The 26,802-nt window shown below is 38.6% G+C and overlaps 1 protein-coding gene across 4 annotated transcripts in view; it reads left to right on the plus strand.

The window, feature by feature from the left end:
- The window catches only part of LOC149770072 (uncharacterized), a 29,183-nt gene extending 16,316 nt beyond the window's left edge, over positions 1 to 12,867 (plus strand). For 3 of the 4 annotated variants that reach the window (XM_089949431.1, XM_089949430.1, XM_089949432.1), the window contains exons 2-5: positions 1,230 to 2,740; positions 6,872 to 6,943; positions 9,494 to 9,583; positions 10,504 to 12,867. In XM_089949431.1, the coding sequence (XP_089805557.1) occupies positions 1,673 to 2,740; positions 6,872 to 6,943; positions 9,494 to 9,583; positions 10,504 to 10,632 (1,359 nt within the window). In that variant the 5' untranslated portion in view covers positions 1,230 to 1,672 and the 3' untranslated portion in view covers positions 10,633 to 12,867. Of the gene's footprint in view, positions 1 to 42; positions 2,741 to 6,871; positions 6,944 to 9,493; positions 9,584 to 10,503 lie in introns of those variants that run through there. The other variant, XM_089949433.1, reaches the window with a different exon arrangement.
- The last annotated feature ends 13,935 nt before the right edge of the window (positions 12,868 to 26,802 follow it).

Here is a 26,802-nt window from a genome sequence, read left to right on the forward strand (position 1 = left end):
CACCAAAAAGAACTTTAAATTGATATATCACTCAAAATGGTGAGGGTCATTGTTATCAGCGTCTTTCAAGAAATATGTTAAAATGAATAATGAGGGTTAACACGTTACGGTCTCCGTCAGTGTTGTATGACGTCATTACAGTTTCACAGTACTGTTCATGTAGGCCTATGTGTCGTACTTGCATCCATTGACGGCGCACGGACGTATGCACCCGGCAAAAGTTTGAATCTATTTTTGTAAATAATTGCGTCGAGTGAGATGTTCTGAATGATGGCTAGTCTGGCTGAACTAGACTACGAAACGTCCGACGGACCCACGAAAGAGTCTGCTTGAAAAGAGTTGAGCTTAATTTAATTGTTATATGCCTGGGCGATGGACCCCAAATGAAGTAATTAACATGGAAACAAATTAAGGATTCCTTCCATTAGTATTTTTTATTGACTGGCATTTATGAGGATTGCCACGCCAAATGTGGATGACTATTCATGGACTGCATGTACAAACGAGCATTGTTATAACAGCAATAAATCAATGGAATGTTTGAGAATTAAAATCAAGCACAGCTGTTATTTGTATTGAATTAATGCTGAAATTTTATCACATATCTAATTGGGGTTAAAACTGTTTATTTGCTGTAATCTGAGACACACGGAAACAACATCACGATTAAATCTGATGAATTTGCTCAGCCTGCATTTTCGATTTTTTTAATATAAATTAGTACGTTAATGGGAGCAGTTTAATGGGTGCATATGAGGACACTTGAAAATGCGGGTGGGAGCAATTTAAAGGGTGCATATTATTACACTTTGACACGTAGATGGGAGCGGTTTAAAGGATACTTATTGGGGCAATTTGATTCGTGGATGGGAACAATTTCAACGGAGCGTATACAGACACTTTGATTCGTGGATGGGAGCAGTTGAAAGAGTGCGTATTAGGAGACTTTGATTCTTGATACCCATCCACAATATTAGATTCTTAGTTTCTCTGTGTACATACAAAATTGATAACAAAATAGCCAATGACGATTTCAAAGAACATAAAGAACAAAAAATAATTATCAGTTTTCTTCAGAGATAAGAACTAAATAACCCGTAAAACACATTCGATGCTTTTTCACTTGTATCAACCTGCACTGAAGATTCCCAGAAGCTTCGGCAATGTCCTTTAATTCATACAGACTTTGAATACAAAATGTCATAATTAACTGTAAATTTTTATTTCAGTGCAAGCCGACCAATGGAAGCAAATGATTTTCTGTGAAATTTTTTAAATCAACGATTGAAATTTACTTTGATGAATTACATAATTACTGGTAAAATATAGACCTTATGTCGGATGTTTTGTTCAGGGTTAATGAAGGAACTAAGTCGATGATCATAGGAAGAATAAATTATATTATCATCAACTTCAATTTTTGTAGCGGATTTTTGTGCAATATAAAGTATACTAAAGACTGAATACTTGTTCAAAGCTTGGCCTTTTTGGACGAAGTGTACCATCTACACATGGGATTTGTGATTATATTGCACCGTATTGGCTTGCAGAATTTCAGGTTCTAATAAAGCCATCAGCTGGAATTCTAATTGGTTTGAATGCACACGGAGTCTAGGACATATACCGATTTTGGACGCATTTTGTTACGTATAGATCTCGCATCTTGAAAGCTATGTATCGATGTCGCAACAATTCTATTAATCTGTGTGACAGTAAAAGTCGTGAAATATTTAATAGTAATCACGAGGCTAAAGAAGAAACTCTCATTGAGAAAGTTGTGATGGAGAGCGATCAAGGAGGCAGTCAGTCTGACTTTAGAAAGACAAATTTGTATCGTCATTTACGCCCATTATTTCTCTGCATGCGATTATTTGGACTATTTTTCGCAAGAACAAAAGTACGCGATGGCAAAGTGCAAATGGAAAGGGTCGTCGGGTGGTGTGCTTTTGTGTCTGTATTTATGATTGCAAACGTCCTTCGTTCCGTGACCATATTCTATATTGGCGAGGGTTATGAGCATCAGTTCTTCCAAAAGGTACTGTTCTTAATTTGGAGCGCAGAATGTACTATAAAGGTGCTTGTCCTATTCATCTACTGCTATCGCCAAGACGGATTCCCGGAATATTTCACTACTTGGAACAAGATATGTCACGGCGTTGGGTTGGACAAATTTTGCAAATCACTTCTGACAAAAACGATTGTGGCTACATGGATTTTCATCATCGGAAACTCCGTGGTATTCACCCTCGTCTTGATATACGTACCGGTTCTTGAGAACATTTTTCTGGAAGTCATTTGGCGCCATGGCAACTTGTACGAGACGAAACTCCAATTTAAAATTTTGTTAGGTGGTCTTGCAATTTTCATTTCAGCGTCATCTTTCTTTCCAATTGCGCTATACACGGTACTTTGCATTGCACTGGGCCTACAGTTCCAAAAACTCACAAAAGAATTATCGTCTGCCATTTCGAAGGAAGGACACTTAGAGGGAAATCTAGAAGACTTCCGGTTACGTCACGAAGACCTTTGCTCACTGGTTACCATTCTTAATCGGATCTATATGGCAATAATCGCTGCAGCTTATGCCGCAAATATCCCTATGTTTTGTATCGTGATGTATACCCTCATTTATTCTATTGGCATTCACATATCCCTACTGTTGATCAACTTGTTCTGGTTGACCTTCATGCTGATGCACCTGCTGATCATTTCCTCCGTAGCTGCTTGGCTCACTGCGCAGGTAAGCTGCTTAGCATCTAACTTTTGAAAAACAAATGACATTTAATATGTTCACGAATTATTTAGGTTTTTTTAAGCTCATACTGTCGACTATGAATCACAACAAGAATTACGTTTCTTATATATTTTCTCCATTTCTCTACATGTTTGATTAAATCAAGTGGATTAGTTATACGTCCAGATGCGCCAAGACTATCTTAGCTTTGGAAGACGATGGCTTGTACACGACCTAAGCAAAAATCAGAATAGTTTATTTTGCATAGTTTGGAAATAGTGAGTTTACATGAAATGGCTGGAATATTTAGTGACAGTGCCCCCCACCCCCTTAAAAAAAGCTGAATTACACCGGTTTATTTTGTCATCTAACACAAAAGCCAGGAGGCTGTATTGCATAAACACTTTATTTTCTGTTTAGGATTTAATGTTGATTTCTATTAAATGCTAATAACTTAGTAACAAAACTCCAGGAAAATTCATAGGAAACGCACAAATGATTTTCTCAGAGACTACAATAAAATGCAATAACAGCCGATTGGCCCAAGTAGCATGGCGGTACCTTGATGACAAGAGAAAGTATGCACACATTTTTGTTTTGCATTTTTAGAAACACTAGCATATGCAGAGTTTGATAAGAATTTTTCTAATGAAGTTTGCCGCATAGTACAATTCATCTTACAAATCACTGGTCTAAGCGGAGTGTCATGCGAAGCCACTGGTCACAAATTTAAGGTCCAAACACAGTGACTTACTTGCCATACTCGTCCCATGATAGGTTTAAGCTATTTAGAATATATTTCTACAAATAAATCAATATTTAAGTAGCAAAGACCAATTTTATTTAAAAATTGTGTTAGTGAAGAAAACAATAAAATAACAGCTATGTAATGACGTTTTGTTTGCATCCAAATAAAAATTCAAATAAATTGGAAGCTACACAATTTCTGTTAAATTAATGTGCATAGTATGTGTATTTGCAGGGATTCATTTCAGCATTGCATCCTTCAAATATGCACCAAATAACTGCTTTAATTAACACGCATTAAGTAATTAGTTCGAAATCCATCTACGATTCATAATTACAAAAACAATTTGTTCACCACGATTTTTCCGCTGTATGCCATTCAAAGTATTATTACACTAATTAAGTTCTTTAAATCCTTCATTTTTATACATTTATAATGAGAAAGTTCGGTACATCAGTGTTAAGCTCAAATACAGCAAGACTATCTTGCTTACATCAGACATTACCATGGAAACAACCTATCCCAAGATCAACATAGGATTTGTTGCATTTTCTTGAAATATGTTACAATATTTGCAATGGAATGAATGACTGGAATTTTAGTACGCATTCCTTAGTATGGGCTGAATGCTACAGATGTGCACATCCTGTAAGTCAATTATTGACAAAGGCTTAGTACACCATAGCCCATAGTCCAATTTATATTTTGAAGCAATCAACCTTCATTCCTTTGTGTGGGTATATTGGTGGGGGATGTAATTGTCATTTGGCTTTGAAAACGTTCTGAATTAATTCAGTCATAAGTTAAACAGAGTTTGATTGTATTTACCATTAAATTTTATTCTGATTATGCTTCAGTAAAACTAAGAATGCAAAACGCGCGCGCGTGTGTTTAAGTGTCACCCGGGATTAAAAATTATGATTTTGAAACACCTTCCTCATTTATTTTTTAATTTTTTTTTTTTTTTTTTTTTTTTTTTGGTGCCTAATGAAACCTTGATCAACTTTACAAACACACAATGAAAATTAATAAATAAAATTAGCATGGAATATGAGCTATTGTTATTAAACATACTAGCCTCCTTTTTGTTTATATTTTCAAACAAAATGAAATCATATACTTTTAATTCTTATATTTTGCTGGTTCTAAAATGCTTCATTTATTCTTTCGACTGTTTATTTGACCTTTATTTGTGTTGTGTCTTTCAAATTTTATTTGCGATTTATTTTGAAAGTGTGTTGTGTTTTCTTGCAAAAAAAAAATGCCAACATTACCTAAGCTCTACACCGGACATGTTTTGCTTCCTCGAGGTCGAAGGGCGGAAAAGAGATTGTCAAAGCCACCCTTTATGATGTAAATAGGCGTATAAAGCCAAGACTCGGGCCGTAGGTTTCACTTTCCTGCTCTACACTATCTTGCAATGAAATGTAACCTTTCAAATTCAGAAAAATGCAAAACAAGCGTACGTGTTTTTTAAGGTCATTTGAAAATACCATGAATTCAGATATAATGCTGCTCAAGAGACACCATGACATTATAGCGTTATATCCAGACGTTGTTATAACAGATAAAGTATACTATAAAACGTTCCAAAGCGTCTACGTAATGTATAATATATTATATAAGGATATGCGGTTTAACGGGTATTCTGGTATCTTGTGGTACGGATCCTACAGGTACGTTTACTGAGGCACATTGCCAATGAATCGGTTTGCGGTATTTCTGTAAATATAACTTTTGATATAAAAGTAATTTACGTGAAAACTACAACTGCATCCAAAATGGACTGCAAGAGCGTTTTATTTGCACCGCACGCGCTATCTCGAGTTTTTTTGTCCCGTCAACTACTGGGATAACTCCTACACATACTGAAGTCATGTCTCAACATCGATTTATTCTAATTATGGATACGATCTTTCTTAGCTGTAGAAAATACTCAGATTTAAGGTCGATACAACGTATTTCCAAAGTGGAATTATGGCTTGATATAAATAGAATAAAGCCAGCATTATCTCACCATGGGCGTCCTTTCGTCGACAATGCGGCCAGAGCTGAGGTGTATATAAAACATCAGCCTATCTCATGTAACTCGGACTCGTCTTCAAGTAAGGATGTTTCCCAATCTATATTCACTTCAGGCGATTTAAATCAAATCAAAGTTATACCTCTTATGACTCTGTGGTAACAAACTTAAGTAACAGAAAAGAAGCAAACCCAAAACGTTTGTAAAACTCAACTAACAATTTAATTATTAATGTGATAAATGAAAAATGTAAAAGGAACTTATAGCGTAATTAAGTGAATCCTAATTTGTCCTTACAAAAGTCTTTGAAAGTCCTAAACGAATGAAAAGTCTCATATAATTTCAATACCGGAAATGTATTGGTCCTCAAAGAATCGTGAAGTTGTCAAGATGGCGTTGTCCAGAATTCTTTCGAATAATTTATAACAGTTTCAGAATAATATGTTTGTCCAAATAATGAGCACTTTCTATCACCACTGAACAGTCCAAAAAATATTTTTCATCTCGAAAAATATCTAAGTACAACATTAAATGCGTCTGCAGACTTACATTAGGAACGCAAAAAGTGTGAATGACTCCAGGAATCGGAATGAAACTGAATGCTTAACTTTCTCCTTAAATTGCGACTGTATTTCGAAATGGACCCCATATGACAACATACACTATTGATTTACCACGTACTAAGTCACGACGTATTAAATTCACATGAACTCACGCAACCAATGGGGAAGCCACGAAATTCTTCTCGAAACTTCCATACGCCATATGCGCTATTTTAAGTCTTATTAGTACGATTATTATTACTAATTGTGAATACGTAGGTAAACAGCTATTTATAGATCCTACCTGATTTGTGTTTTCAACCGAGCCAAATTACGCACACAATATGTAACAAAATATTCTAAACAGTTTACGACAATGAATAAAAATTACGAAAATTAAATAAAATCATATACCAGAAGTTACAGAAAATATAAGGTATACATAATATACCAAAAATCGGCTTCTTGCTCACTCTTCAATATTATTTTGCATTTTCTACATACATTCAACTATATTACAGCTGTTGCATGAAAACATCGACTAGCTCATGCAAATATGGTTACCGTGTTCCTAAAGAAACTCACGTTTGATTCGAAACGCCAGCAAGTTTACCATTTTTGGGACTCCCCTGGCAGTAGTTTAGGTTAAAACTTATAAATCAATGAATGAAATTACAAAGTTTTGTGCATTTTTTATATCCTTGGAGCCTTTTGTGTTTAAAGTCGGTATGGGGATACAAACAAACGGGATGGTGTGCGAATAATATAGTATATTGCCAAAACAAAAACTGGTTCCTCTGTGTTTTACATTTTGTCTATTGCAGGCACACTCCGCCCTTGGACATATCTATAGGCTTCGTGCATCTAGACACTCCATAACAGATCTGCATTTACAGGTAACGCCTACCGACTGCTAGTATGTATGGAAACTTACACACCACTACCTCATTTCTGTTTAAACAACAGTACGTGATTTTGAAATCGGATTTTTATTAGCGAACATTCGATTTTCCTATTTGCGCATATTTAGAGTGCAAATGCTAGCGGAGCTAACCCAAATACGTCCTTAGTAACGTGCCGACAGATTAGTGTCAGTGCTGTTCACTTGAAATTCAGATTTGAACTGGCAGTGTAGATTCTGATTACAGACGCATTATGCCACGGCAAACTGGTACATATTATGCCACGGAAGACTGGGGCGCATTTAGCCACAGTATAATGGGGCGCGTTTCGGTACAGAAGATTTGGGCGCATCTAGCCATAGAAGTCTGGGGTGCATTTAGCTTCAGAAGATTGGGGGTGTATTATGCCACTGCGGATTGGAGGAGCAGTAGGCCAAAACAGGCTAGGGCGCATGACGAAACGACAGATAGAGGTAGATGTTGTTCGCATTTGACTGCGCGTTATACACGAGCAAATACGGTCAGGCCCGGCCCTTGGGCGAGGCGAACGAGGCAACCGCCTTGGGCACCGCGTTTTCAGGCAATGCATTTTTTTTTGCTTGGGGCCCCTCTCATCGCTTTTGCTGCTTTGGGCCCCGCACATCATAGGGTCGGGTCTGAATGTGGTGTTCCTTCTCGCTCTTTCCGCCATCCCGTGAAGAATGCGATTTTCGTCATTTTATCACAAACATCTTAAGTTTACATTTTGAGCAAGTTTGGTTAAGAAAATGAATTGACACTTAAATTACAATTAAAAAAAGAGGTTTTTCCTCGTTTTGTAGTCATTAATTGTTCATGTCATGACTCAAACCAAGACCAACTAACGATGCTAAGAATTTATAAGACGGTGAAATTACTGGAGCAGACGGTCTATATAGACAATTGGCGAAGCTGATTTGCTTTGAGCTTAGCGGAGCCCAGTGAACAACCATATCGACTGCTTTTGTTATTTGTGTTAATAACTGAGACTGTTTGGTCTATGTGTAACATGGCACTACAACTATTTATCGCATCCATTAAATTATATATAAATTATCTAACTTATCAAAATAATCTGCGACACCGGCAATAGTTTACGTATAAACCGCGGATATACTAGAATGTAGAAACACCTGATGGATATCTAGGTTGTCCACTTGTTGGATCGCAAGGCCCCATGTTCTTACGAATCGGCAAGCAATTTTTGGGTACGGCCTAACTTATGTGATCACAGGTAATTGAGAATTGCCTCTGACACCATTTATAATTATGACTGGGTACAAAACTGTTGACCGTTATTTCCTTTTATAGTTATTGAATAATGGGGAACTACTCATTGTAGCTTTTGTATATAAAAAAAATGCAATCCGTGTTTTACCTGAATCTATTGAATGCAGATTGAAACCAGCTAATGTATGGGGATAATCAGGTGTTACTAAAGACCATTTGTGCAGAATCTGTATATTGTGTGACAAGATAAATCTAGTACTTTGCTCAGACTGGCGTTATTCTGTAATATGGCAAGGGTTTAATTAAATGAGTGTTTGATGAAGAGCAATGACATAAATCCTCAAGAACTAACTTTCAGATATATATTTTAGAGCTTAAGAACATTTAAATAAGGAAAAATTATTAAATGAAAAATGTACAAATGCAAAAACTGAATGGAAGCATCGTTGCATCAAGAAGATATTGACGTGGCGTACAACATTTCTTGTGCTACCGTCCTAACAGCAAGGGATCAAAAGAATATCAGACCATGCTGGCATCCACCTTATCACCACTGCCAACAACATCGTCTCGAAATATATCTACCTCAAACTATTCAACAGATAATTCACTCATTTAAAGATTTTTTTTAACCAGAGAGACCATCTAATTCAGAAACGACTCATCCGCAACATATTATTCAGGTTTCTCACGTTTCTTTAGGCGGAGATCGCCCCTTAGAGCCGCTTCAAAATTATCCTCTTTTTGGGAGCAGCTTAACCAGTAGCCTCGTCGTTTTCCAGCCCTAAGTTTTCCTTTATCCTAAAATCCGAGTGACTGATTAAAAATCAAACTGTCTGGAGCGAGGTAAAAAGCTTTTCAACTCCTTTTCGAATGCGGGGCAAAAAGCTTTTCTGCTCCTATCTGACGTAGGGACCAACCCCCTGCCTCGAAAATAAAGTTTTTCGTCTATTTACCCGTTATCGTAGGGTGAATAAATAAAGGTGCTTCAAATCCCGCCCCTAGCTCAATGTTTATTTTAGTCTTTGAACTCTTAATATACTGGATGCTAAGTCGAGGTGGCTTCAGAACTACATTTTACATGTGCTAGAGAGATGTGGGTCAAGTTGGGCCTTTTTAAAGCAGAATACTCTTTCTCTCTCTCTCTCTCTCTCTCTCTCTCTCTCTCTCCCTCTCTTTCTTTTGCTTTACAAACAGGCGTATTTTCATTTGCGAACAGGTGCAGGGGTGGAGAGAGAGAGAGAGAGAGAGAGAGAGAGAGAGAGATGGTTAATGCCGGATTTGCTTCTTTTCCAGATAACTCTGTTTCTGAGTCGTTTGACTGGCACGCAGATCGGACTATCAGCCCTCCATATGTTCGTAGTGGATAGACCGACTATTCTCACGGTATGATTAAGCTGCCTTATCATTTTTGGCTTAACTCATTTTATAAGTTGTTCTATCAGCTGAGAGGCATGACTGTGTTGCCTATTCCTTTCAGTCTTCTCGACCTTCTAACATCAAAAATGAAAGACCGAATTTCTTGTCTTGGAAATAGTTTTATAATTTGATATTAACAGCCAAATAATAAAACGATTTTCAAGAAAGAAGACACTAATCAAATCGATCAGGCCTTTACAATTACATCTCATAATATGTACCTGCCAAATATGCACACATATGTATGTATGTATGTATGTATGTATGTATGTATGTATGTGTATGTGTGTGTGTGTATTGTGTGTATGTATGTGCGCATGATTCCATATGTATGGATGGATAGATAAATGGATGGATTTATGTCTATATGCATGTCTGTATGTATCGTATCTGACATTATATTTTGAGTTTACACGTATATGAGGTAGTCTGAAAGTTGAGTTCGAGTGATTTTTAAGGAGGATAAAATCGAAGATCCCAAAGGAAATTGCCACTCTTGGAGAGAAATCCACTAATTCTTGCAATTACAAGTTCAACTAGTTCTAATCTGTTACTAAATACATGAATGTGTTTTCACTTAAAGCGCTGTCAGACACATGTGTTGCCATCAGTTCTCATCTGAGCCTTATGAATGTATTATATGGACAATTTTGTTTGCCTTTAGTTTGTAAATATTATATAGACCAGTATGTTTGTCTGTACCTTGTACGTATTATATAGACCAGTCTGTACCTTGTACGTATTATTGTAAATATTATACGGACAAGTTTGCTTGCCTCTAGTTTGATTATGTTATTGGTCTCGGTTCAGCACGCAACAAAAGTTTAAACACATACAAATGAATAAGCATTCTAATCTGTTATTTTGATTTCTTTCTTTTTTTTCAGATTGGAGGCATGCTTGTGACCTATTTTGTTCTATTACTCCAGTTCAAGCTTCCAGTGGGTTCTGGTGCGTGCTGCTGCAATGGAACATTGCCAGAAAATAATTCAGTCCTTCAAATCGACGCAGGGTGATGAAGAAAAAAAGTTTTCTGTCATACGAATAATGATTACAATGTGCTTTGCAGTGTTGTATGCACTCTGATAACGGTACTGAGGTTCTAAATAAGCATAAGATATTATTAAACAACTGCTTAGATATAACCGTTTTATGTTGTAAAATAGTAGTATAGCTGTGCAAATAATTAAAGCTGCATTAAATTTTGCGACTGTGATACAAGCATTATATTTGAGAAAGAAACTTCGCAAATTAATGATTGACTTAAAAATATATTATTGTACGTGATATTGCGCATGCCTTAATAACCACACCCAGCCTCCTTGTCATCATAGACAAAGGGAGCTAACTCTTCCAGCAGGTATATGATGAAATATTGTTTTCACATCGTCATTTACCCAGTTAATTTATTTAGGCGTACTGTGTGGTTATTACGTTGATATGGTATATCTTGTATTTAAGACAGTTAAACTTGTGTATTGTACTGTATTTGCTGTCTTATGTGGGCTCCATCGCGAAATATATTTTATAGATTATGTCTGGTAGACAATTTTTTGTCCCTTTACTTTTAATGTTGCAAAGTAATTTAATTGAAATTACAATTCACGTGTCCAAAATTAAATTCTAATGTAAAATTACATGAAAACAAAGGCCAAACTCATCTGGGAATACACATGCCTACAAACTAATGATGGGATATAACGAGGATGATGAATGTGAATAATACATTTGGTAAAACTGGTTAAGTACTTTTTGAAAAACAATGTGTTTTAAGTATCATGTATTTTTAGTCAGTTATTAGTGGGCTCATTGGCACATATTCGTGGTAGCTGTAAAGCGGGGAGATGTTGTGTTTTCCCTGGTGGGTGTCCCGCCAAATTTGGTTTTCGTTATCTAGGGGTTGACCGCCCTCGATGTTATTGCCCGGTTCGAGTAAATATAAATATAAGTGGTGAAACTTATAGGTGAAGTAGATAGAGATCTGAGCAGAAATATAGAACAAACCAACACGAGCCCCCGTACATGTAAACAAACAATTCAATCAATTACAAAAAAAAAACACTGTGAAAATTCGTTACATCAGAAATATACTCTGTTTTAGAAATTTAAACTTTCACCGAAATACAAAGAAAATGCAAATAGATTTAAATAAAACAGCCGATCTGTTTCCTGATAGATTTAGTTCATCATAGGATCGAGTGAACAATCGGAGTCAACGTCTTGTACGATTGCATAACCTGCTCGTCCTCAGTTTGTTCTGCTTCCACTGTAGCTGTTCAGACCCTTGAATCTCAGGATGATACTTTCCACCATCCGTCTCAGGATACTCTCAGAATACGTTTCAGAAATTAATACGTCGCAGGATTACGTCACAGGATGGTACTTCCCACTGCACTTCTCTCTATACTTCTCAGTATACGTCTCAGGGTAACGTCACATCATACGTCACAGGATTATACATCTCATGAGCTATTTTCTCCCTTTGCTTTCAACGTTCCTCCCTCTAATCGGCAAATTATTTCGTCGGTTCCTTTCGACAATAGTCCCCTTTGGACAACAGTTCTTTTACGAGGAATTTCTTGCAAATCCCTCGGAGCCTGATCTGGTTCCATTCGTAGAAAAGCTTAGACTGATTAAAATTTCCGATGTGACAATTTTAAAACTCAGAAAATTTTATGTGGGAAACACGCCCCTTATTTAACATAACCAATCAGAATCAAATATCCCTGTCGCCTTTTTTCAGAGGCGGGGTCAGCTTGACCTGGTAGTTTGAGTAGCAGAGTTTCTGCGATTTCTCTCAATTGTGACAACTTTACCATGAAAATTAAGTTTACCGTGTCCCTAATAGTCCGTCTGGCTGCTGTATAGACAAATGCTTAATTAAGAATCAAATTCGCCCTCTAAAGGACATTACCGTACACGGTAGTATGGCGATATGATACGCGCTTGTCTACATAAATCTAATTAATGGTTCTCTGGTCTCAACTAATGGATTCTTGTTAGATCGCCGGAAATTTGCCTCTTCACAGTAGCAATATTCAAATGACAGAGCATCAATGGTGAAAACTCGCCCATACAAAGGCATGCCAGAAACTCACCTGACCTTCTGTCTATGTAACTTAGAATACACAACACTTTTATGTCCTGATCTCAAAATCATTCTAAACATATTATTCGTAAACTCTATGATTATTTTGCTCTCCTGTAAATCGTGTTTTGCTCATGAAATTAAAAGTAACGTATTAGTTAAACGGCGTTATATTCTCCTTTCAGTCCAAGAAAGCTATTTGATATTGCTTGATAGGAAATTCCTGAAAAAGCAAGACTATAGTGTTCCTGAAAGTAAGCTCAGTCGCACCATTCTAAATCACGAGAATGCAGAAAACATTGGGCTATTTGCTAGTGGTTTTACGAATCAGCGATTTTCAACACTTGGTTGAAGCGTCTGAAGAAATCATAATCACTCAGATAAGAATATCAAATAAATAGCCACTGCTTCATTGTCTTTTGTGCACTACGCAACTTTCTTGAAACATTTCTTATAGTACAATTACCTAGAAACAAAATGCTTAAGATCGGATGCAGCCATTCTGTGCAACAAGCGAATCAAGGTAATTTTTTACCTCTAATTTGGATATGAGTAGTGCGTTGTGAAAACGAGTTAGCACCCTCAAGACAGTAAAGTAGTGGCTATTTATCTGAGCTGGTTTGACCGACTTTGATATTTTGAAACACTTCAGCCAACTGATTCTATAAGCTGCGATAAAAACGAATGCGTTAGAAGCGATCAAAATGCTCGTGATGTAGTCTGGTGAGAGTGAAGCTGAAGCATCTATCCAAACTTACATGTAATAATTTTCTTACTCACGCATCAAATGGTGGATTACAATATCATCCTAACATGAACATGTTTAATCTCTCTACATAATAAACATAAAAAGAAACTTTAACTTTGTACAATAGATGGAATCGGTTCACAATTAATACTTCCAGTTCAGTACCCACGAATGTAGTTCTAGTCTATTTTTAGAACATTTTTTCCTCTCTCATTTTGGTGGTGATAGAAGAGTTTTATTTATGCATTTTTGGTAGGGATTTAAAGGTAACTGTTTATTCTTCATAATATGAGCTCAGGGTGTTGTTGTATGTGTGTATTTCGGCGACAGTGCACAGTGAGTAATAAGGCCTTGGTGATGCTCCGGAAGTGAAATGTGTGTTCTGTGTACATGGTGATGTGTTGACAGTTCAGCATCTAAAAAAAGAGCAGGTCAACCTTTGACGAGAACTTCACCGTGAAGTCATCTTTGAAGGTAGTTTAGATTAGCATATGATTTGTATTGATTGTCACACAGTGGAAAGGTCAGTACTGAGAAACCAATGTAGATAACATATAGTAAAATTAATTGTGTCCTATGTCCAGATGCCTCCTTTACAGGCACGCGCATGTCACCAACAACAATGCTATGCATCACGTGACATACCAGCGTCATCACACAAGTACGCAGGACATTGCTGAGTAAGACGCTGGCATGCTTTCATGCTAGGTCAGCTTAGTACAATCCGTGTAAACAAATCTATTTTTGTTTATTTTTGATGTTTGAATTTTAAAAAAAAAATTTTTGAAAGGAAGTATCAATTTGAACAGATAAATATGAAATAGATTAACACCTGTTTTTAACGTTCAAATCTTTACATAACCCCCTCATGCTGGAATGCTCCGGGGTTAATAAAATAGAATAATTTAAAACAGGCATTTACCAGTATCTCTTGAAAGAGACATCTCTTTTCAATTCATCATTTCTTAAATCAGCAGCAATATTGATCAATGTGTCAGTATACACAAATCAAAACAGTGCCGAACAGGTACGCAATATGGCGGGCACTGTTGCTATGTTCAAACTATTTTTATCGCTACTCCTACTGAATGGATGGTCATATCAACATGAGGTTTGCACTATATAAAAAAAAACCTATTAAATCATGTTGGTACTAAATGAAAATGGTGTCGATTTCATGTCCAATATGACCTCCGCAGTTACATTAACATGAGGCTTCCACCAAAAGACTTCATATAATGTCATGTTGGTCCTAAATGAAAATGGTGCTGCTCGCACTTCAGTATTACCGCCAGCTCTGCTACTTCTCCTGAATGGATCGTCATATCAAGATAGGGTTTTCATTAAAGACTATATATGACGTCAAGATGGCCACAACTGACACCTTTAAAATCTTGCTATGTCTACTCCCCCTGAATGGACAGTCATATCGACATAGGGCTTTCACCGGAAGACTTTTTTTTTTTTATAACGCTTTGTTGGTCCTAAATGAAAATGTTGCCGCCCGAACATCGAATATAACCACCACGGCGACCATACTGTAAATGTTTTATCGCTACTCCACCTGAATGGATGGTCATATCAACATGGAGTTTTCAGTAAAAGACTTTTTATGATGTCTAGTTGGTTCCTATTGAAATTAGTGCCCCTCTGACATCCATTATGGCCACCACAGCAGCCATATTAAAATTCTTATTATTTCTTTCTCATGAATGGAAGTTACGTTAGCATGGGGTTTTTACATGAAGACTTCTTATGCTTTCTGTTTGGTTTTGTATAAAAAGTCTGCCGATCAAATATTTAATATGAGCACCAAGAGACGGTTTATGAAGTCATAGTTAGTACTAAATCAAAATGGTCCCAATATGACCATCCAGCATTTGAAAATAAATGTTGTTGCTGCTTCGTGTAAATGGAAAGTCATATCGACATGGTGTTTTCACAAGAAGGCTAACTAATATCTAGTTGGTCCTGAATGAAAATGGTCGCACCTCAAATAGGACGACACAATGAACACATTGAAACTCTTATTACTAATTATCCCGAATGGATGATTATATCAGCATTGAGTTTTCACCAGAAGTCTTCTAATGCTTCTAATGTTGAAGTATATTATGTAGAACTGAAGTTAATGTGCGAAAACAGTCACAGCTGCCATAATCGTTTACATTTATCCACAAAAATAAATACGATTCTTCCCGGCACATGTTCAAGTCATCTGCACTGAACTATTCTATAACAACCATTTTTATTCTTTCAGGCCTATGAACCTTGGCCTTTAACGTTTGAGCCCGAATTCAACACCTTCTTTTTTATATCACGTGCAAGACATCCACTAAATTTGTTAATGTAGATGGTCAACAACTAAAAGCATTGTGCGGAAATAACACTGGTAACGAACGGTCTGATGGACGTCATAATATAATACGCGTTTCTTGTAGTGGTGGTATAAATATTTTTACCACCAAATAATATACCTGGTTGAAAGCACATCTGGCAATAAACAACAAAAGTATAAAAAAAAATATACTAAATAGGATCTTGACTAACGCCAAAAACTACATTAAATTTGTTAACTCGGGTGATTTTTAAATTAAATGTATTGATCTTCTTTGTCATTTGAGTCTGTTGTGGCAGCATTTTTTATTCATCGCTTTTTTTGTCTTATCGCGAATTTATAGAGCAGCCGCTACTGGTTTCTTACGTCGGATCAGCATGGATGTTGCTGAATTACACGATGCAGTGAAACGGTTTGAATAGATTTAGGTGCAAATTAGTTTCATATGGCATTATATGGCAGAGACTGATTTGCGCCTCAGTTTAACATGCCTTCCATGGCAGGTTAAAAATGTCTCCAGAGATTGAGATGAACTTCAGTTTCACATACCATTACATGTCATATGAAAATTTCTCAAAAGAATGAGGTGCACCTCATTATCACATTTCTGTACATATGTTGAAACTGCCGCCATAGATTGATGTGCACCTCCGCCTCACATACTATTACACGACAGGTTGAAATTGTAACCAGAGACTGAGGTGCGCCTTAATTTCTAGTTTCAGCGCGTTTACGTGGACTATTGAAACTGCCTCCAGAGATTGAGGTGTACCTCAGTCGATTGCGTGCACACTCTAGTCACTACCTGTCCATCACTGAAATACGTTTATATTACGGACACATGGTTGTAATCGATATACTGCTGAAATTGACTGGTCTAGTGATTTCTTTAGAATCTATAAATAGCACTAAGTCTGGCTGATCAATGAATTAAACTAGATGAATATTGACGGCAGCATTTGTTAATTGATTTTTGAGTGCGTCAATACATCAATTAATAATAATTAATTCAGTACAGTAGTGTTAGTTTAATAGTTTACTAAATGGTCCAAAATCGACAATATCTATCTCCTGTCATTTATTTTTTAACTTATAATATCCAAATTTGACCACACCTTTTTTAACTGACATCACCAGACCAAATTGCAATACACAATACATAACGTGTTTATGAAAAATCATAAAATTGTCGGATTTCGAAAGAAAAAAAATGTAATACATTAGTATATAAGTATGGGTTTAGCAATTTTAAGAGGCATGTTTTAAGCTTTGACGAACATGATCGCTAAATTTCACCGAAAGCACTCCGTAAATCTGGACGGTCTCAAATTTCTTTCTCACTTAGAGATACAGAAAGAATTATGCCTGAATTTGAAGCTTAGTTTCACTCGATGCTAGTAACAAAATGGGGAAAAAAATAGTGAACCAAATCAAAAAGTTTTCTGTCTCAAAATTCTAAAACTGACAGTCTATAAAACTTGGCATTGTGTTAATGTATATATCCCTTGAAGTTAAAAGAAGTCACCAAGGTTATTTTAAAACTATGGAGATAGGGCCAAAATTTCAACTCAAGACGAATTAACAACGGAAGTCCTGTCGCATAACAAAACTAAAACTTGGTATTTCTAGATTACAGTGTCGAGATCTAGTATATTGGCAAATGTAATTATACAACTCTGCCGAAACAGTTTTCTTGCAATGTTGATGTTAGTGATAACCTTCATAAAATTTTGAAATGTACGACTGTAAGGTATTCATATTTTAAAAAAGTGCATATCCACGGAGATCCATATATCTGTACAGAAAATATGCTGTGGTTGGATAACATTCTGTCAGTTGGGGAGACCGGTTTATGTCCACATTCTTCTATGAACAAAGGTGAATTTATTTGCTTCGCTAAGTTCACATTTAAACCATGCTTGTATATAGGGTGGATTCCATGCTACAAATATACCGTCTCTCCATCTCCACCCCCACCCTCGCTTTCATCTAAGCAATACCCGTAGTTTTACTTGTTGTTATTGCTCTTGTCTTGGTTTTTTTTTTTTTTTGCCATTTTTCATGCTATGATATGTTATACATGACATAACAAACTCCTGTGGGGTTAAATTGGCCATACTGAATCAGACGAGACCATGTTCCTCCAATTCCCTTTCACGAGTCGAATAAAAAAAAAATGGCGGTAAAAAAAAAAAGTTCATTCAAAACAAAACATTTCGGGAGGCGGGATTCAGAAAGTTTTCCATTGTCGCAGAAAAACAATAAAGAGGATACTGCACAATAATTGTATGGCCTTATTTGGAGCAATCAGAAACACATAAAGTGAAATTATAACGTGCGGTTATAAGTAGTATATGGGGCCACCCTAGCGACAATGGGAATTAGTATTACAGAACCCCTTGGGCCACTCTAGCGACAAGGGAAATTTAACATGGAGAAAAACCCTGGGTCACTCTAGCGACAAGGGGAATTGAACATGGAAATTGAACATGGGAATGTCACCTGGGGATCAGTGGGAATTAAACATTGGTAACGTCATAGGTTTATAGGGTCAAAACCTTTTATAGGGTGAAATGTATTTGTAGGGACAAAGGGTTGATAGGGACAAACATAGACATACAGAAACAAACAAATACACATTCAAACACACAGAAAAGAGGACAGAAATATTCTAAAGAAAGACTCACAGATAGAATAGAGACTCGATAAAGAAAAGTCTGTTGTATGGGTTCAAAACATTTATTCAAGTACATATATGCATGGGCTTTCTGGCCTGTGCTTTGGTCTAAGCACTATCCATTAAATACATAAACATTTGAACATAAAAGAAACATATTTACGAGTTGTTTAGTTATTGACTCTAGTAAACTAATGTTTAAAATTAACGTTCACTCCTTTCTAAAATCACTTCATATGCAACGAATTTACATTAAATGTTCGTTTATAAGAAAAAGTTAAAACAAAACAAGTAACAAACAATCAAATAAGAGAAAGTTTGTGTTTGTCTCTCTATCCGTTACACACGTTGTTTAAAATCTGGTCAGCTACCACTTGTGTCCCAGCAAAGATGTTTCCGATCTCGTATTCCCTGTCAGTCGTAAATCTGCCGTTACGTTCATCGTGCTAGGTACACTTATCGGTAAGCAGATCAAGAGCAGTGATCGTCTTCTTCCCATGGAGGTACAACATATGCCATATGAATAGTCACTTTTCCATCGGTGATGTCAAATTTTTCTCTCACCGACCGCACGTCTTCAATAGCCCTCAAAAGTTTGGAAGAAGTTATTTCTGCAGGTGTGCTAAATCCGAGACATACAGGCGAGTTCAAACTGTCGTGATACATAGATAGGCTCAAACGACCTTCATCTTTGACTTGCCAATGACATTTGAGTTCCTCTAACAGTGAGTCAAGTAGATCCGTAATGAAACCTGATACTTCCTCGGCTGGAACGTCAGACGCGAAGTCTTTAAATTTCACCGTGTAGGTGTAAGTTGTCGTTCTAAATTTTCTCGAGGTCGCTGTCTGGGTCATTTGGATGCTAAAATACTCCTTTAGGTCTATTGAATCCTTTCCCATCTTGAACGCACTTTGCTGTGACGGTATGGTGGTGAAAGAGGTCAATGATGTTTGTTCCTTCTCTTTTTTCTTCTGCGTAGAGTTATTCATCTTTCTCGTCGCTTGTCCTCGCAATGAAGTGTCGTTCTTGGAAGTCGTCCCTTTTTATACTGGGTGATATCAGCATGTCCATAAGGTAAAGTTTTGTGGTCTGGAAGTTTCACTGGTTGCACGTAGTTTGTCATGGCATTAGTACATAACAACTAAGATGTGGTATTGCATTGGTGATGTGATCGTGAGGCATAGAATCACACCCGAGTTTCTCGTTGGACTTGAGTCTTACGCTCTGTACTTGCTGTTTGAAAGGATTCATTTTTGTCGATTGGTCTTGGTAGTGACAATGAACTATTGGTCTTGGACGTTGTCCCTTTTTATATGCTGACCAATATCGATGTGACCGTACGGCAACGTAAAGTGATTGGGAAGTCTCACTCGCTTCTGGTACACGATTTGATAGATTTTTTCCAGGGGGCGACTGACGATGTGGTGAGTGGGTAAACGTACAATCTTGTTCGGTTGGTGAGTGGTCACTTTAAAGTTTCCATCCTCTCCCGTTTGCAAGGCTTCTTTCAATACCCCAAAGTTGACCACTCGACTGGTACGATAATTCAGAGTCAGTCCTTTCACTTTGCACTCCGTGTGCACTTCTCCTTGTTTGTCCCGGTATTGGTAGCCGTAATTTTTAGGACCGCCACTCGCGAAACTTAGAATCTTGTCGTCGGGGTGTTCGTCTGTCCAGGCTCCTAAACGGTTTTCTTCGATGTTAGGGTGTTGCTGACCCGGTCGATCGATGTAGATGCAACTGTCCGTGTCAAAGTACGGGACGCGTTCCCCTAACAGTTCTAAAGCTTCGTACAATTTTAAGCGAGCATGAGCTGTCACGTAAGCCGCAATGATGACATTTGCAAAAGGGTCGTCTTGTACAAAGTCCAGATCTTCTTCGTAATTGACCAAGATCAAATTCTCTCGAACGACGTCCACGTGTTTCATGTATTTGGTTTTGTCGTGAATCATCTGGAAGTAGCGGGAAGGTTCTGTCAAATATTCCGTCTTGGGTAAACACGGTCGTTGTGCCATTTTACCCCACAAGCAATTTAACATCACTTTGGCAAACGATCGCCTGCCTTCGTTTTTCTCGATGTGGTCTAAAGAGATGCCTTCTTGTTCATAGTATTTCTCTTTGAATTGTATTTGGTCTTCGGGAGTGTGACACCAGGAAGGATAGCCGCTGGCTTCTTGTTTCAGTTTCAAAAAGGCATCCACGTAGTCAGCGAAAATGCCTTTCTGACTGGGATCACCCTTGTGGTATTGTTGTGTCTTGGGAAAGTGGCAAATTTCGTACACTTCTAACAGTTGGTATCCCATGTCCAGAGCTTTGAACAATTCTACGCTGACCCAGGTTCCTGTCAAGGCACGTTCTTCCTGGGTGAGCTGACAAGGTTGGTCTTGGTTGCACGTTTCGGCACAAGTACGGCACAATGGAAACATCAGTTTGCCTTGACAATGGTGAGGTAAGACGGGATGGTATAGGTTCGTGGGAGGCAAAACTTTACGCTTGATCAAGCCTTCGTATTGTCGAATGTTTTTCAGGTCGATGTGTTCCGTTAACAATTGCGGGTGCCCTACAGGAAAGCGACAATATTTGCACACGTAGGGATACAGCGAACACACGTCCAAGTATTTGATTTCTTCTCCTTTCTCTTCGTCGGCTTGATACAGCAAACAGGTGGCATTGGTCCTTCCTCCGTACAAACTATCCCTCGGGTTCAGTGGGTCCATGAACTGGTAACTTTCCACGAGGCGTTTAAACTCGGGATCGGTTTTCATACGGTGATCGTACTCGTGTTCCCACATTTCCACCACTTGGTATCCTTCCTGTTCCAACTTTAGGCGCCGCTGACAAGTGTCCTGGTACAAGTCTTCCATGGTTCGTTGTAAAAACTGATTTTTAGTGCTACGATCAGGGTAACAGACAGGACATCCGTGAAATAAGCAACTGTTAAACTCGTACACGATCTTTGGGTTTTCTAAGTCCCAACCATCTACCGAATACGTTCCGATGGTCTTGTCACCCCGTCCGTTGCGGGCATGCTGAATCCATTTGTTTTCCTTGTCGCACAAGTAATGTAACCAACGTAGGGCTTTGACCGAGTATTGACGTTTGACAAAGTTGGTCGTTTGAGGGCTGATGACAGCCACGGTGTTTTCAGGCATGAATCGCTGTCGATACACTAAGGAACACGCTTTGGCAATGGTGCAAGCTTCTTTCAAAGGATCGACCCCTCCGTGTTCCATGAACAGTTCTCGAAATTTTCCACAGCAACGCCGTAAAATGTCCACGTCGGAACGACAATACTTTAGCATTTCTTCCTGAAAGTCGAAAGGGTCCGAGGCGTGAGCCTGGTACCAAGCGTAGAAAGCTTTTCGTTTTTCGGTACGCATGTTGTCGGGGCCGTAATAGTGAGCCTCAGGTAAATGGGGTAGAACGGCGTGTTGATTGGCTTCCGTATTGAAAAAGTGTGGAAAGTACCCTTTAGCCATTTCTGTCATTCCAAACGTTTTAGGCATTCGACTCAAAGGCATGGCCAAATAGCTCATCGAATCTTTAAACTGTACTTGTCCCACTTGCATGAAAATGATTTTGGCTCCGTTCAAAGTCACTTTAGGACGTTCGGTGCCATGTTCCGTATAGCATCTGAGAAGAAACTGTCCATCGTATCCGGAGAAATTGTGAGCCATCACCGTGGCATGACGATGACAATCTCCGTAACGTTCGATGTCCTCTTGGCTCCACGTCTTGTCGATGGGGTCTAAGACCCATCGAGCGAAATCGGCTAGCGTGTTCGGTCCCCGAAAGATTTTTTCACGTCCTCCAGGAATCTTGCTGCAGTGAGGGCAATGACTGAAGATAGGTTCTTGAATGCACTTCTCGCACGCTCGATGAGCCACGCAGAAATTAGGAATGTGAATGCCAGTCTCACAAATGATCACGCCATGGGCGACTCATGGAAATTATGTTAGTCATGTTAAGAAATATATCACGACTTGTTTGGATGTACATTTCTGTGGTCACTCTTTAATCACATGCGTCTTCAGTTCACTCTTGTGATATTTTTTAAAGGGTGTATTTTTTCTATGGATGTGATTGTTATGTTCTATATGTTCTTTTATGTTTTCAGTGATTTTACTAACATAATTTCCATGAGTCGCCCATGTCGAGTGGCGTAGTTTTCTGGAGTACGTACGTGTCCCAGCGACACAGTGCCGGCGTCTCTAGCTCTCTTGAAGACACCAACTGTCTGGGTTTTTTTCTTAGGTAGTGTGGCAAAATAATGTCAACGCAAGAGCGTTGTTACCATTGCAGTGCAGACAGATTGGAATGTAAATGTACAATCCCTTTGTTGCGTATTGTACCATTTCTTCTTGCCACATGAAAATATTAAACGGCCACAGTACTGGTTCGAGTTTTGAAACAGACAAACATTTTTAATCTTACTCAAACATTTTGTCAAGCACACTCACATCAACAGAGACAGATGTGTTACAGTACCAGGTGTCAGTTTTTTGTTATTTTTTTCCCTTCAAGCTAGTGATTTTGGGGTTTGTATGAAGTAAAGAAACTAAAAGTACAGTGAACCTCAAGGATGATAACCCAAGCTGTCTATCCATTGATGTATGTATTTACATCAGAAGAAATATGATCCTAAAACAAAAAGATATAAGGCAAGCATGATTAGAACGAACACAAAGACAGCAAATTGTAGTAACAAAGGTATGTTTTCCTTCACGTCCGCGTAACTTAAAGTTTCAATCCCCTTGCAAGACAAACTTGGTACCTTTTGTAGAGCTTGAAATAAAAAACTGAACAAACTTAAACACTTTGCTATAGATACATGCATTTTCTTTTTTGCAGCAACAGACTAAACAACATAAATAAATTAAATCTTCTAGCAAAAAAGAAATACATCATAAAAATAGAATTAAAGATTAACGATGACTAACCAACAAAACCGAATTAAACAAAGGCAATGACATGTGTAGAAATACCTCTCAGTTTGAGAAAGTATTTGGATGTCATATGCCATGTACCAACAACTTGAAAAAAAATGTATAAACAGAGAGAAACCTTAATTCAAAATTTAATTTTGTTCCAAATTGTTTGTGTTTTTAGGGAATATACCTAAGCACTAATAAAGGGTGGAACAGGGAAGATACACATAAAAGCTTTGATATTTCTGAAAAAAATGAGGTGATATTCCTACAGTTCTTAACCAGCTATATATGCTGGGACGGGTCTGTTGGATATCCACAAATAAAGAAGTACAGATTCTGGTCACGTTGCAAGTGTGTGGGTGTTTTGGAAAATGGTAAAACTTGGATACACTATTTTCTCGTGACACTTATAAAGTGAAGAGTCTGTACAACTGTCAGAAGCCAAAGTCATATAACTTTTGTACGGTTTGTAAAGATTTCCACTTTAGAAAATGTGAAGTATCACAAGTTATTATCACAAACAGAAATGGAACATAGGGGCTTGACAGTTGTTGTTTAGACACCTCCGCTCAACTTCACAACTTACTTGCTTTGTCTCATATTTTGATCTTAAGGAAAGATCATCTTTGTGCAGCAACAGTGGTAACAGCAGGAGGAGACGCCGTCACTGCTGTCGAAAAAGGGTAGTTCTTTTAAAAATGCGTTTAGTATATTTTTAAAAAATATCAGATGAAGAAACGAGTGTTAAAACAGGGTTGGTAGAATGTATTCAGCGACAAAGTAGAAGTGACTGAGAGAAGGAGACAACGTTGTCGGGTGGCGTAGTTTTCTGGAGTACGTACGTGTCCCAGCGACACAGTGCCGGCGTCTCTAGCTCTCTTGAAGACACCAATTGTCTGGGTTTTTTTCTTGCAACTTTTTTCTTTCGTGGTAGGGTTTGAATCGAAGGGTCATCAAGATGCATGAGGTGTTTAAGACGCACCGCTGTCGTTGGGCTCCTATATGCTTGGCTTTCACTTGCCCTTGTGAAATATACCAAGTCATTGTCACAACAAGAGGTAGAGCGGGTATATATGGAGAGAATGAACTTGGTTAAATCATTTCTGAATCAGCAATCGAGATGAAACGATCGCACGATTTCAGTGAGAGAGAAGAAGAACGTAAGAGGCAGCGAAGTGACGTATCGCCTCACACACGAAAAGAAGTGTTCGCTCAAAACGAAGACATGAGCAAACCTGAACCAACACCTTCCACGTCTGCGACCAGACATAGAGAGCCCACTCCAAACCAAAGTCCACCAGTTAACCCTGAAAAGTACTATCACATTCGAGAGACGGAAAAGCGACCCTCTAGAAAATTTAGAACCACGACTTACACCTACACGGTGAAGTTTAAAGATTTCAAGTCCGACGTACCATTGGAGAAAGCAGAAGGGTTTATCACCGAGATGTGGGATTCTTTGCTCACCACACTAAAGCGACAATGTCAACCCAAAGAAGACGATTTCTTGACACTATCCATAGATCACGACAGCTTGAAATCCCCTGTTTGGATCGAGTTTAGCAGACCCGCAGAACTAACCCCTTCCAAAGTCATGGACAAGATTCAACACGTACAACAATCTAATGATCAGTTTGACATCACCGATGGTAAAGCCACACTGAAATGGCCCACGTCTCTCCTCCTCAAGGGACTGGACGCAAAAAGGTCTTATTGGTGGACGACCTTCGCAACATCAAAACAAGTCTCGTCCGAATTAACAACCCTCAAGACCAGATGTGTTTAGCCCGTGCCATCGTGGTGGGACGAACCTATGCCAACAAGAACGACACGGTAGAATGGAAAAGAACCTGGAAAACTATTCAACGATCCGATCGAGCCAAACAACGAAATGAAGCAGAACTCCTGTTACAACAAGCCGGACTGTCCAAAGACACACCCTGTGGCATTCCTGAGATGCAAAAATTGCAAGATGCCCTAGCTCCACGATACACCTTGAAAGTGCACCCTCAAGAAGTGCGCGGACCTCTGTTGTTTCGAGGCCAAGACTTTAAGGACGGAAAATGCATTCATGTCTATTATCACGATGAACATTTCGATACCATTACCGCCATCCCCGGATTCCTGGGATACAGATATTACTGTAAGAAATGTGACCATGGTTATAATAATCGAGAGCAACACAAACATTGTGGATCGAAATGCCCAGGATGTTTGGCCTCTCCACCCTGTCTGAGCGAAGGGCAAAAACCATTGCATTGTCCTGCTTGTCTGCGCACGTTTGTCAGCCCTGCTTGTTACCAACAACATCTGAAGACGCAAGGTTCACAGCAGAAATGTGCTTGTCAACTCCTGAGATTGTGCCCTAGGTGTGGACAAGGCATACGTACCAATAGTACCAAGGCACACGTATGTTCAGGAAATAAAATGTCACATTTGTCATCACATCGTGGACTTGAAACACCAATGCTACGTGCAAAAATACCAACCCCAACCAGAGAAAGAGGATGGTCACAAGAAGAAAAGCAATTTCATCTTTTTCGATTTCGAATGCATGCAAGAGACTGGCATTCACATTCCTAATTTCTGCGTGGCACATCGAGCGTGCGAGAAGTGCATTCAAGAACCTATCTTCAGTCATTGCCCTCACTGCAGCAAGATTCCTGGAGGACGTGAAAAAATCTTTCGGGGACCGAACACGCTAGCCGATTTCGCTCGATGGGTCTTAGACCCCATCGACAAGACGTGGAGCCAAGAGGACATCGAACGTTACGGAGATTGTCATCGTCATGCCACGGTGATGGCTCACAATTTCTCCGGATACGATGGACAGTTTCTTCTCAGATACTATACGGAACATGGCACCGAACGTCCTAAAGTGACTTTGAACGGAGCCAAAATCGTTTTCATGCAAGTGGGACAAGTACAGTTTAAAGATTCGATGAGCTATTTGGCCATGCCTTTGAGTCGAATGCCTAAAACGTTTGGAATGACAGAAATGGCTAAAGGGTACTTTCCACACTTTTTCAATACGGAAGCCAATCAACACGCCGTTCTACCCCATTTACCTGAGGCTCACTATTACGGCCCCGACAACATGCGTACCGAAAAACGAAAAGCTTTCTACGCTTGGTACCAGGCTCACGCCTCGGACCCTTTCGACTTTCAGGAAGAAATGCTAAAGTATTGTCGTTCCGACGTGGACATTTTACGGCGTTGCTGTGGAAAATTTCGAGAACTGTTCATGGAACACGGAGGGGTCGATCCTTTGAAAGAAGCTTGCACCATTGCCAAAGCGTGTACCTTAGTGTATCGACAGTGATTCATGCCTGAAAACACCGTGGCTGTCATCAGCCCTCAAACGACCAAGTTTGTCAAACGTCAATACTCGGTCAAAGCCCTA

Source organism: Sinohyriopsis cumingii, unplaced genomic scaffold (assembly GCF_028554795.1).
Source record: "Sinohyriopsis cumingii isolate HCF-2022 unplaced genomic scaffold, ASM2855479v2 utg002725l, whole genome shotgun sequence".
NCBI classification, from domain to species: domain Eukaryota; kingdom Metazoa; phylum Mollusca; class Bivalvia; order Unionida; family Unionidae; genus Sinohyriopsis; species Sinohyriopsis cumingii.